The sequence below is a fragment of the Bos taurus genome, chromosome 7 (genome assembly GCF_002263795.3).
Source record: "Bos taurus isolate L1 Dominette 01449 registration number 42190680 breed Hereford chromosome 7, ARS-UCD2.0, whole genome shotgun sequence".
Lineage (NCBI taxonomy): Eukaryota > Metazoa > Chordata > Mammalia > Artiodactyla > Bovidae > Bos > Bos taurus.
Window position 1 is genome coordinate 23975130 of NC_037334.1, and position 14310 is coordinate 23989439.

The 14310-nt window shown below is 36.3% G+C and overlaps 1 protein-coding gene across 1 annotated transcript in view; it reads right to left on the reverse strand.

The window, feature by feature from the left end:
- Positions 1-266: 266 nt before the first annotated feature.
- CHSY3 (chondroitin sulfate synthase 3) overlaps positions 267-14310 on the reverse strand; it is a 288601-nt gene continuing 274557 nt past the window's right edge. The window contains exon 3 of the mRNA NM_001192652.2: positions 267-2679. Coding sequence (NP_001179581.2) covers positions 1117-2679 — 1563 coding nt within the window. The 3' untranslated portion in view covers positions 267-1116. The remainder of the gene's footprint in view (positions 2680-14310) is intronic.

Here is a 14310-nt window from a genome sequence, read left to right on the forward strand (position 1 = left end):
TAAAATCTGATTTTGACCTATTCTTGGTTCAGTTTGATCACAAAGCTAATGAGATCAAAGAGGAATACTTCCTCCAGATTGTAAATTATTGACTAAACAATTCCTCATTTTAATCACTTATGAAAGCCAGAACTCAAAGCATATTGATATAAACATCATGCCCATAATCCCTTATTAATGTTTCCAGCCTTTGTAGCAAGCATGCTTTGGTGACTATGACCATTAAGAAATACATCAAATTTGACCAAAAGGAAACAACACAAATTTTTCAGTGTTTTTGAAAAAGAATACTGTCATACCTGTTTTATTATAAATAACCAGGTTCTGTCATATTTTATCTTCTTGCCAGCAAATGAAGGACATTGTTTCATAAAGCTTCTAAAATGTACATGAATATTTAATTAAATCATATTTCCTTGAGAAAATAAAGTTCATTCGCATTTATAGCAGACTGTTGTGAGGAGTAAGATAATTGTCATAAGACCAGGGTAGCCAGTACCGGTTGCTCGTGGACCAAAACTCCTCAAATTTTTAAAACTTTTTTTAAAAAATAAACTTACAATCATAAGTGTTCATTTACTTTAAAAATCCTAAAGATGAAGAAAATTATTGTCTATATATTTAAGTCCTTGTATAAATTACAAAACTCAAGTTTATGTTACAGAGTCCCTTCCCCATAGGAAGCATAAAGCACTTTTGTGGTACCTTTCACCAGTAAATATTTGTATCACATTGAATTTGACAAACGAAAGAAAAGTCGATATTGCATCTTAAAGCCCCAAGAGAACATTCTTCTAAGCTGTCTCTCATGTTGAATGAGCTTCAAAAGTCATTTGATTGCCACGATTTAACTCAATCTCAAATAAAGATATATAAAAGTAATATGCCTATTGACTTCAGTAGAAATCTGAAATATCAGTGAACTGCAGACTCTTCTTGTTTGAGGTCAACAAACACTCTTTGGAAGACAACCAAGAGTAGTTTAAGACCTGGACAACAAAATAAAATTATAACAATAATAATTATAATAATAAAAATAACAATAAAATTAAACAACAACAACCAACAATGAGGTAAACTCCCCTTTAAAAAAGGCAATATGTGTTGCCTGGATTGTCAGGAGAGAGTTCGATTGTACCTGACACCCAAATGTTTTTCCAGCCATAGTTCAGCCAGTTGCACGGTTGAGGCAAAAGTACTTGCCTTGGATCCTAAGCACATCTTATACTGCTTAGGGTCCAAGTTAGGGTCACAATGAACTGGATGGAAAATGTGGACCACTCCTACTTCTTGACTTCTGAAGGGCCTCAAGCCAGATAGAATGACTTTATTGTAGAGATCTACATCTTCCAGTCCCCAGCCTTGTATTGAGGTATCAAATCCACCTGCTCCCAGAAGATCACTTTTATAAATACAGGTAATTCCATATCCATAATCTCTCCAGAATCCAGTCTTCTTCGAGAAGACGAAGTCGTCATCGGTTGGAGGGCTCCCCCCATTGGTTACCTTTGGGTCATACTGGCTAAAGATGATGGGGTAGTACACCTGTTGTCCCTGAATTGTATTGTCTCTACATCGTTGGAGAAAATCTCCTCTGAAGATCAAGTCAACATCACAAAATAGCAGCAAAGTATCATTGTCAAACTGGGAAGATCCCATTTCAAGACCAAGACCTCTGGAAAACTCCCCCTTCATGGGGATCAGGGTGATTTCTGCTTTGGGGTACTTGTTCTGATATTCTTGTATAAGCTCAATATGCTTGTTGGAATCTTGGCCAGAATCCTTACTGAAAAGGATGATGACCAGTTTTACATTCTGCTTTGGGATAAGACAAGTGTTTTCAAAGTTCTCCATGAATCTCAAGAAAGTGTCATACCTTCCAATGAGAGGGACAAGAATGTGTATTTTCTTTTCACTGTGCCCTCCCACTTCTTTGGCACCTTGAAAAGAAGACAGTATCTTTAAAGAATTCGATATAAAGGAGAATGATTGAGTGTCACTGTTAATACTCTCTACAAGACTGTTGACATCTAGCTCTTCAGTTTCTCTGAAGAAAGGCTTGCTGAACAACTGCTGAAGATAGGCATGGCGTCTTACTGGCACAGTCAGTTTCCTCCCCTTGTGTCTTTTGTATAAGAGAAGTAAATCCAAAATGTACTCCACCCCATGCATGGGATCAACCCTGCGGTAGCCATATTGAATTTCTTTGAAGTCAATGAGCCGTCCTCTCGTCTTGGCATTCTCATTGATCATCTCCATCACCTGTAGGACAGTATCATCCAGCGCTGTTCTCAGGATGCTATTGATGCTCTGTCGAGGAGGCTGGTTCTCAGATGCCGAGTAAAGGAGTTTCCCTGTCAGGAACTCCCATTCTATCACTTCATCTCTCTCCCGAGGCTGGAAGTGGTTGAAAGAAGGCATTACTCCCAGCTGCTGGTCCTCTTTGCTCACTTCGCTATTACTAAGCTTGCTCATCAGCGCACTCTCCCGGTGGAGCTGGATGGTGCGGTAGCGCAGTTCAGAAATTTTGCGGCTGAGCATGTAATTATGAAGCCTGTATTGGTAGGCGGGCCTTTTGTTTGGATGAAGTGTTATGGCTGCATGGATTTTGCTGTTGTGAAGGTCTTGGATATAACCCTTGCGATTGTGTTCATAATTTTCATGGAACAGTTGCTGCATCTGAAAAGTAGAAGGAAATCAAGATGTTAAAATAAATTTAAAAAGAAACTAAGCAATAAAACATTTAAACTAAAATATTTAATAAGAATTACTTATACCGTATTTCATAACAAAAATGATATAAAATATGAAAAATGGGAAAAAATCTTTAATGGGCACTTCACAAAAGAGAATGTGTAAATGCCTGATAAACATACAAAACATTTCTCTAGCTCATTCATCACCAGTGTAATGCAATTTAAAGTCACAATGTGATATTTAACCTACAAAAATGGCTAATGATACATAATGTGCTGTCAAAGTATTAATAGCAGATTTGGAACTCTCATACACAGCTGGTGAGAATGTAACTTGGTTCAACCACTGTGGAAAACTGTATTGACTAAAATGATCAAATGCATTCCCTGTTACTCAGTAATTCTACTCTTAGAAATATGCCTAATACAAATACACGCATACATTTACCTAAATATATATATATATTTTTTCAAAGCAGTATTATTCATAATACACCCAAACTGAAAGCAACCTGAATGTACATCAAGAATTGATAAATAAATCTAATAGAAAATAATACATCAATTAAAATAAATGAAATACTACTGCTCAACAACACAGACAAACTCACAAACAAGTAAAAGAAACCATGTACAAATGAATACATTTTATATGATTCTATTCATATGAAATTAAGAAACAGGTACAGCTAACTGATGCAGTTAGCTATAAGAATAGGTGATCAAAAATCCAGAAAGGGGGCAGGAAGCTCTGCAGTGTTAACAGTATTGAATTTGCTATCTAAGTCATGGTGACACATATGCATTTAATTTGTGAACATTCACTCAAGTATTACTTACGATGTATTTGCTAGCCCCAGATTAATAAATAACTTTCTTTTAAAAATATGCATATACATGCATGTAAAACCAGGTAGGTTTTTTGATATGTATGTACCTAAATGTGTGTGGATATGTGAGAGGGGAGAGAGAGAATATGAATATCAGAATTTTCCTAGCGAAGGTGACCTAAAAAATGTAAGACCAATACCATGACAGATTCTTTATCTCCAGTATTTCACTTGGTTCTTATTCTATACTCTTAGATTTTCAAATCAACATGATCTGACCTTGAAGAATGTAACAGCAGATATTCTGAGATGGATTTTGGACTTGATTCAAGAGAGTTTAGTTACATCCAATATTTTTTCCTAAAAACATATACCAATTTTTATTTGAAACTTTGATGTTAAATCAAATCAAATCCATATGAATGGGCTATTATAGCTCTAATTTTGTATTATGATCCTTCATCTGAAATTGCCTCAACATATTACTTTAGGTAGGTTTTCATGGGTTTTTTTTTGGTATGCAACAAGATAAAAAATTCTAATGGCATATAGAATATTAATTTTACCACCTCTACAAAGTATTGGCTCTCTGAAACTATTCTTTCTTAAGGCCTGCTTTACATTACTAACAAAACAGGAACATGCTAAATTAAATAGGAGACATTGCTCAGAGGTGAACTGTTCAATTGCAGACTTATCTAGCTCCTTTAGTGATACTGAAGTGATTAATACTGCACAACTTGATGAAGGTGATATTTGTTATAGAACAAAGATTATCAGTATTAAAATGGTTAAGGAACTTGCATCACTCATATCATTACAACACAAGTTCCCTATATAGTGCTTATTTTTCTAGTGTATTCCTTTGCAGAAATATTATAAGCAAAGTCAGTGAGGGGGGCAATATTTAAAAAGAGCACACTCATACATACTCTAGGTAGTGTGGTACTGATAAGATCATCTTGAATTCATGTTATATTTTCCATTAAGAAACATAGAGTATATCCAAATTTTCTGTTTATATGTAGGGAGGATCAAGTGTTGCAGCATAGACAGGAGAATGCTTAAGAGCCTGACTGTGAAATTAGCCAGATCTAGACTTGAGAACTGGCTCCACCATTTCTAAGCCATTTCCTATCCAATCTATTTAAGTCTCAGTCTCCTAATCTATAACAGAGAAAATGCCAACCACCTCAATGTATATTAAAATGTTGCTCAATAAGAAAAATATATATATACGTTGCTTAGTACTATGTCTGGTATCAATCAAGACAATCAAGACAAGGATCTGCCAGCCTCCTCCTGAGATTCCTCTTTTTAACTAGGAGTTTTCAGAGAATGAGAGCAGCACTCTTTAGGCTTGCCTCGTCTTTGTTCATTTCTGGAAATGCTTGGGAACAGTTATAATTTGGCCATATACACTCAGTGCTTCAATGTATCAAGCATACCATTGAGGAACCTTCTGCTAATAAAAATCCTCAACATTTTACTACAAGAGAGATAAAGTATTGTGGGGATTTTTGGGAAACCAAGGTTCAGGAAGGTTGATTTAACCAAGGGTCTACTGAGAGTAATGAGATTATGACCAGAACTAGAATAAGCAGTCACTTTTGCTACTTATCACACAAAATTTTGAATACAGCAAAATTGTTTTAAGAAAAAGTATAAAATACACATTTAAAATTATATTAGCTTGTTTGAAATAATTCAGAATTTCCTTTCCCTTATAGAATTTTCAGTTGATTTCATGGTACCTCCACAACCTTACACTGAAAGTAAAAATCATTTCACACTAACAAAATCACTGACATCAATAAAAGCAAAAGCAACTGACATCAATGGGTCCTGACTGATTCCAGTGTTTCTGCAAGTTTCTGTGTTTCAAAGTCTCTGCAAGAGAAAAAGACTAGATGAAAAAATAGCCTCACACCACCAAGAAAAGAATTCATGAAACTGAGGAAAATATTAAGGGACAGTTCTAAAAATCATAAGAAGAATTTTCCTCTCTCTTGGAAAACAACAAATTAGAAATATAAGATCTCAGGGATGTGATGGTAGAGATGAAATGTAAGTTCACAGAACTAAGAAATAAAGATAAGCTGTCTTTATTATATGTCTTTGTTATATATATATTATATCTTTGTATATTATACAAAATAAACTCAGATGTGAAAATTAAGTCATAAGAAAAATAAAGAATAAACACTGTGGAAGGCTCAGTAAAGGGGAAAAAAATAGAAATTAAGAAAGCTAAAAAATGAAATATAAATAAAGTTATGATGGTTTAGAGAGAAATTATTCAGGACTTAGAAAAGTACGTTGTTTAGAGTAACTGCTATTAATAAGAGTTATAATAAGAGTAAGCTATTATTATTACTATATTTGTTACTTTTTTTATATTATTATCATTAGTGTAAGTATTGAATAAATGAGTAAAGAAGAATGGCCTCATTTCCTTAGAAAAGAACTCAAATATGCTCAGTACAGCCATCATTTAATTTCAGATTATCATCTAAAAACTAAAAGACTGAATTGTCTTTTAAGAGGTCTTTGTTGAAGTGAAGTGGAAATAAAAGGCCATGCCATTATCAGAAAGCTTTGTGTTCTTTATTAAGAAAATAATTTAATTATTTTTTCTCTATGAAAGAGAAAATGTATTTATATAAAGAACCTATTTCAATTTATTATAAGTTCTTTTGTCCCCATTAGTCCACTTCATTTCTCATAAAAAGGATTCTCTAATTTAGAAAATTTCTTTAAATCTCTTCCTACATATCAGACTAAGGAGGACTTGGGAAAGAAAGTATTCTTGTTCGAGGAAGTACAGACTCAAATTAGAATAATTCATGAAGGTGAACAAGGAAATAATAAATCATTAAAGATGTGTAAAATATAATGGTGACTAGGTACCTAAGGGCCGGGAAATTTGCCTTGCAAATATTTTAATTCATTTTACTATGATTTAGTTATGCAGTTGTACATAACTAAAGGGAGAGTCTTAGTGCCTTTGATGTAAATATCTAGTGATTTTTCTCTTATTTTTTAAGACTAGTAGATATAAAGGTTCAGAGCAAAATAGTGAATTTTTGAATTAACACTATTACTTTTCTTCAATTATTATCTACACATATTAACAGTAAAGTTCTTAAACTATGTCCTGCCTTTCTGGTAATAATGACACAATGAAAACAGTACCTAATTCTAAACATTAAGAAGAAGAAATAAGTTTGGGAAAATAAACATCCATATGTCATTCTATAATTATAAATAGAATGAAAAAATGTTAAAGGTATACAGTTTGAATAAGTATTGGAATTTGACTGCAAAGAACTAAAAATGATAAGATATACTCTTGTTATGCTTGTCACAGAAAATTGAGAGCATTACATATTTTGCCACTAAAGATTTTTAAAAATAATAGCACCTTGGCAATAGCCACATCTAATCCACAAATTCTAGTTAAAAAATTCAATGCACGCAAGTAATAAAATTGCATGAAACTGCATGCATAAACATAAGTAAAACTCGGGAAATCTACATAAGATCAGTGAAATATATTAATGCCAATATCCTGGCTGGGATATGTCACTATAGTTTTGCAAGATTTTGCCACTGGGAGAAAGTGCTTTAACAAATCCATGGGATTTCCTTGCATTATTTTTTAGTTGCTATCATAATTATCTAAAAGTAAAAATCATATCATTAAAAAAAGTCATCCCAAAGTCTACTTAAAAGAAGGTGTTAAAACTTGTAGTTCAAAGGTTGTGGATCCAAAACTGTGACTTTGCTTTTGTTCACCTGGTAAACCCAGTGTTTTGAATACACTTGAAAAATGTTAAGTGAGCAGTGCATTTTCCAGTAATTTTCAGTCCCATAAAGTTTCTTTATGTTTGTTTTATGAATTTAAAGTTGTCTGAGGGCATTTGTGTTCTTGACTATCCTTTTTAGTAACAAAAAAAAATCATAAAATGTCTTCTCCTTTTGAAATTCTGTCACAGGCCACAACACAGATGAACCCTGAAGACATTACACTAAGTGAAATCAGCTAGTTACAAAAAGACAAATACCATGATTCTACTTTTATGAGATCTACAAAGTAGTCAAACTCATAGAGACAGAAACTAGAATGGTAGTTTCCAGAGGCTGGGGGAGGGGGAAATGAATTGTTCTGTGGGTACCAAGTTTCAGTTTTGAAAGATGAAAAAGTTCTGTTGTTGCACAACAATGTGAATTAGCTGACATCACTAAACTGTACCCTTGAAAATGATAAAGACGGTAAGAAAATCTTTTCCTTTTATTCCACATGAGCCTCACCTTTCCCAAACAGGAAATCTGGTCAATTACAAACCACAATCTGGCCAATTACTATGTAGTAAGTGAAAGGTGTGAACGGCTCAGTCATGTCTGACTCTTTGCGACACCATGGGGACTGTAGCCTGCCAGGCTCCTCTGTCCATGGACTTCTCCAGGCAAGAATACCGGAGTGTGTTGGCATTCATTCCCTTCTCCAGGGGATTCCCTTCTCCAGGGGATCTTCCTGACCCAGGGATCAAACCCGGGTCTCCTGCATTTCAGGCAGACTCTTTACATAGCAGGCAGATTAATTTCATTCCTGGGTATGAGCATAAAAATCTTTCCCTTTGGCTACAGGCTCAGATTTTGCATATTATAATTCCTCAGAAAGAAAGGCAGACCTTGCACCCAGACAAGGGCAGAGAAGCAATACAAGAAATACAGCATTGCAGAGAGTGCTGAACACATACTGAGCTGTGCCTAAGATTACCCCCAGACTTCCTAGCGTCCTAGGACAGGAGTTTCACCTCTCATTCAGGTAGTTTAGCGGTGGTTCTGTCACTTGCAACCAAAGGAATCCTGTCAAAAACAATCTGGTAAATGGATGTGTTTTAATTTTAGCTCTGGATTAATGCTCTGTATGATTTGCCTCTGTTTCATTAGCTAGTTTAATTTTGGTTGAAATCCTAAACAATCTCATACGCGCAATCTGTACCATTAAAACTGGTACTTTTTTTTTCTGTTACATTTAATTTTGTTAGCTATTTTAGTTTAAGAAAAAACAACCTGTCAGACAACACAGAAAATAGCTTCCAGATACTCCTAGTTGTGATGAAGTTTTCTCAGCAGTATATATTTGCAACAGTTTAAAAATACTTTCAGACAACATAGAAAATCATCAAGTGATACAGATTTCCCAGCAGGGTATATTCTGGACACATGCCATTACAGGCAAACTTCAAAGGCATTTAAAATAAAAAAACAATCACCAAGTTCATAAGATTTCAGTTTATAATATTATGGCACATTATCAATTGTTGGTTTAAATAAATCCATATACCTTAATTAAAATTAACCTGTTAGAAATAAAGTAATACTATGATTAAATATGGGCTTCCCTGGTGACTCAGAGAGTAAAGCGTCTGCCTACAATGTGGGAGACCCAGGTTTGATCCCTCCGTCAGGAAGATCCCCTGGAGAAGGAAATAAAACTAATGATAATTGAACTTGATTGCATATCAATCTGCTAGATTTAGCCTGACATACACACATTCAGGCAGTTATCATACAAATGTTTCCTGATATTATAGTTAAGATAATAGCAGATGATTGTTGAAACTGATACAATTCACTTCCCCTGTAGATATTTTTAAATCTGGTAAATAGTCAAGTAAATTTTTTGCATTCAATATTACCTTAAAGCTTTTAATCTATTCACAATTTATTATAGTGAAGAGCAAAGAGGAATTTTGAAGAAATTTTTAAGCTGCCTCTTTGCAAACCTACACACATTCTTTCTTGATCTCATACTAATATAACTTAACTATGCCCTTCACTGGTGATTTAATTACCACACAATAACTTATATGAGACAATGGGAAAGAAGGAAGTTATCACTTTCCAACTAAACTTTCAAGACCTCTGAAAAACAAATGGAAAGATAGTCATTGCATGCAATTTTGAAAGACATGAACACAATTAATGAATCTTATCCTCTGAAGGAAACGTATTAACTATATGCTGGAACTGATCATGCATAAAATTATACCTTGCTTTCCAAATAAAAAAAGAAAGTAGTCTATTTTCTAGCTCATGAATTTTATTCCAGTTATGAAAGCTTTGAAAACCCAAGTTGTTTCCTCTTTAACTATGAAGATGCTAAAGCTACAGTTAAAGACTTCTGCTGTTGCTGTTGATTTGTTATTTCCATTCTCCCGAAATTCAAGCTACCAATCATTTATCCTCATGAAAGACTGAATATGAAAGTGTTAGTTGCTCAGTCGTATCTGACTGTGACACTGTGGACTGTAGCCCTCCGGGTAGGAGGCATTTCCTCTGTCCATGGGATTTTTCAGGCAAGAATACTGGAGTGGGTTGCTATTTCCTTCTCTAGCAGATCTTCCCAACCCAGGGATCAAACCCAGGTCTCTTGCATTGCAGGCAGATTTTTTACCATCTGAACCACGAGGGAAGCCCAAAAGACTGATTATAAGCTTGCTAATTTGAATGAACAGCATATTATCCACTAAGGTAGAAGGTACAAGAATGGAGCAGACTTATGATTTTTTACTTAGAGACTGACATGTACTTCTATAATTATGAACTTAGGCTACAAGACCATTTTTAGTGATCATTAATATTCCTCAAATAAAGAAAGTGAAAGTGAAGTCACTCAGTCATGTCCAACTCTTTGCGACCCCATGGACTGTAGCCTACCATGCTCCTCTGTCCATGGGATTTTCCAGGCAAGAGTACTGGAGTGGGTTGCCATTTCCTTCTCTAGAGGATCTTCCCAACTCAGGGATTGAACTTGGGTCTCCTGCATTGTAGGAAGATGCTTTACCATCTGAGCAGCAGGGAAATAACTTCAGGGTAATTTGGAGCACCATTTGTAAGAAGCTATAAGTTGATGATCTTCCAAGAAATAAAAGGAAGGCATCACACAGTTTAATGTTAACTGGTTTATGTTAGTAGGTCTATGTTTAATGTCAGTAGGTCTATGTTTAAATATACTCTGAAATGAAAATAAGATATTATTTCTCAAGATTAAAGAATGAAAATTTAATATTCATTATGTAGAAAGTTGACTTAGGCTGTCAGTACATTATAGAGTACAATCTTATTGGATAAATTGGGTAGAAGAATATAGTACAATGTGCATAGCAGATGTTCGAGAAACCTGCTGCTGCTGCTGCTAAATCGCTTCAGTCGTGTCCAACTCTGTGCGACCCCATGGACTTCAGCCTACCAGGCTTCTCCGTCCATGGGATTCTCCAGGCAAGAACACTGGAGTGGGTTGCCATTTCCTTCTCCAATGCATGAAAGTGGAAAGTGAAAGTAAAGTTGCTCAGTTGTGTCTGACTCTTAGCAACCCCATGGACTGCAGCCTACCAGGCTCTTCTGTCTAGTGGAATCCAATTAATAAAACTTTCGAAAACACGAGAAAGATAACAGATCTATGAAAGTATGACAATTTCAGTAACTTTCCTGACCAAACCATTCCTGATGTAATCCCTTCCATAATTTTATCTGCCTCTTATAATTGCAGAATGAATGACACATTCATTCATTTAAAAATATCCATTGTGTTTCTACAACATGTTAGTTGCTATGGTAGAGCAACAAAGAAGCCTAGTCCCTGCCCTCATGGAGTTGACTGCCTACTGGGAGAGACAAGCACTAAACATATAAACTCATAAACAGCTATCTAATTTTGACAAGTTATTAATTATGCCATTTGGTACCTGTTATTTTGAAAACTGAAAGTAAAGTCGCTCAGTCGTGTCTGACTCTTTGCGACCCCATAGACTGTAGCCTACCAGGCTCCTCTGCCCATGGGATTTTCCAGGCAAGAGTATTGGAGTGGGTTGCCATTTCCTTCTCTAGCAGATCTTCCCAACCCAGGGATTGAACCCAGGTCTCCGGCATTGTAGGCAGACGCTTTACCATCTGAGCCACCTTACTTGACTTTATATGCCTTTCTAGATAACCTGCTCCTATGGGTCTCCTGGGTAGAGTACTTAATAAAATATTTATAATTAATTTTTAATAAATTCACATATTCACTCCCAAACTAGTTGGTAACCAAAACAGGAATCAAAACATTTACTCTCAGAACTCTGATTCTCTAACGGAAAATTTTCAGCATTCTGCATTATTTCTCAGGCTTTTGAATGTTTCTTTAAGTATAAAAATGCAATGTAACAGAAGTCTTCACACATCTGTGTTGTACAAGATTTGGCAAATACCTTAAAGCTTTTATATCTCACTTAAGTAGTCACTTGCACTCCAATACTGTTAGACCATAACTGATGGTGGTCATACATCTTTTGACTATTTTCATAATTGATGTAGTCACCCAACCAGGGTGAAAGGTGGAGGACACCCATCATCTTTCCTGCTCTGTGCCACTGGAATGTGAAATAATCGTAAGAGTCCAAACTGAGTCTAAGTCAGGCTGGCCTCTGTCACATTAATCATTTCTGCACAAGTAAATGAAGTGCTGCTGAGAGACCACGAAAAATGGGAATGAAAGCAAAGCTGGAAGAAGGTCTTTGACACCTGCATGGAGACACAGCAGTCTTCCTTTCAAGAAATAGGACACAACTAAGGTTAAAGTCAGAGAAGGCAATGGCACCCCACTCCAGTACTCTTGCCTAGAAAATCCCATGGACGGAGGAGCCTGGTGGGCTGCAGTCCATGGGGTTGCTAGGAGTCGGACACGACTGAGCGACTTCACTTTCACTTTTCAGTTTCATGCATTGGAGGAGGAAATGGCAACCCACTCCAGAATTCTTGCCTGGAGAATCCCAGGGACGGGGGAGCCTGGTGGGCTGCCATCTATGGGGTCGCACAGAGTCGGACACGACTGAAGCGACTTAGCAGCAGCACCAGCAAGGTTAAAGTGGATGGAGTGAGAACTGGATTGGGGGTACATTTCACTTATTTAAAGGAAAGAAAAACGAACCTCTCCTGCTCATTCCTCTTTCATTCTTTCAGCTTGTGCTCATGCATGTCTATTTTGAGCCAAGATCCTGGCTCTGGAGTCATGGCCCTGGCTTTGAGATCTGCTCCTCCATTCCCCATCTGACCCCGGACAAAGTACAACTTCTGGGAGAAGAAGAACTCCTGGACTGTTGTGTACATTATATAAAACATGCTTAAAATAGTGTCTGGCATCAATGGGTATCTTTATTATTACATAAACTCTAGACAGTGAAATTTATGACACTTTAAAGCAGACTCAAAGATTTTCCTGCTATATGCTAACATCTAATTTGATAGGTTACTCATGAGTAGCCTTTAGTATACATAAAGTGTAAAGATTTTAAAATTGTATTTACTTTGCCTGTAAGAAAAGATTTGTACTTTTAGATCAGTTTCCAGATCATCATCATCATTTCCATGATCATCCAGATCATCAATCTAGTAGATCATCAATGGGTGATCAAAATGGTCTTGATACTCCCTTTAGCTGGACTAAACTCTGGACAGGTTTCTACCTGATTTAAAGGTCCCTTACCTCTCTTCTCTTGGAACATTCACTTTAGAAAACTCGTGATTGTAAATGCTGCCTCTGCTCCTTTGAGTCATCAATCTTTCAGCCTCTTGCCAGTTTTATAAGCCAGGACTCTTTATCAAGTAGCTGGTATCCCTTTGAAATCAAGTAGTCCTTTGAAGGCGATGGCACCCCACTTTAGTACTCTTGCCTGGAAATTCCCATGGATGGAGGAGCCTGGTGGGCTACAGTCCATGGGGTCGCGAAGAGTTGGACACGACTGAGCGACTTCACTTTCACTTTTCACTTTCATGCATTGGAGAAGGAAATGGCAACCCACTGCAGTGTTCTTGCCTGAAGAATCCCAGGGACAGGGCAGCCTGGTGGGCTGCCGTCTATGGGGTCACACAGAGTCAGACATGACTGAAGCGACTTAGCAGCAGCCCTTTGAAATGTAATCATCCAGAAAGACAAATCCTATGTCCCTGTCTTAAGGGGAGGGTAGGAGGCTTACTTCCATAAGCACCAATTAGCAAACACAGATGGTCTGATACCACTGACCAATGTCCATGCTAAAGTCCTCCAGAACTTTTTCATGACCTCATCCCAGCACTTACAAACTCTCCTGCCTTGTGTTTCAGAGGTAGTTGAATTTAGTCTCTCTCCTCTATTGCAACAGTTTGAATAAGGTCTTCCGGCCCTGCTTAACTCTGTCATGTGTAAGTTTTCTTTCACACAGGTCACAAGCAGTACTTGGTGATGCATTGTCTTGATTCATTTAAAACTCTTTGCTCTCATTAGCTTAAAAAAAAAAAAAAGAAAGAAAAGAAAGGCTCAAATTAAGATCCTACTCCTTATGGTGTAATCAAGGAGATAAGTAGTGCTTCCTTCCAGCTGATTTTACTAACATTAAAGTTTTATGAAAAATTATGAAGATCCCTAGAGCTAAACATCCAATTAAAATAAAATAAGCATGGCAGGATGTCTATTATAATGTTTTTCTTAGAAGAAAATTCCTAATTATAGTGCTGTAGACTTCTGCATGGGCTCAGCACTGCTGTGGGAATGGAAAGGAATCACAGCTCTAATTAACAGGTAGGTGTTTCCAAGATGGTGCTAAACTAAAAATAAGTAAAGCATCATCTTTTAAAAGTCAAATTTTCTGGAAATGAAAAGACAATGATTTGAGTCATTTTGACCTTTTTAATTACACTGATATTTCCTTACTGGAGATTGGGTATACAGCATTTTTGTATCACATATGTCAAGTTGA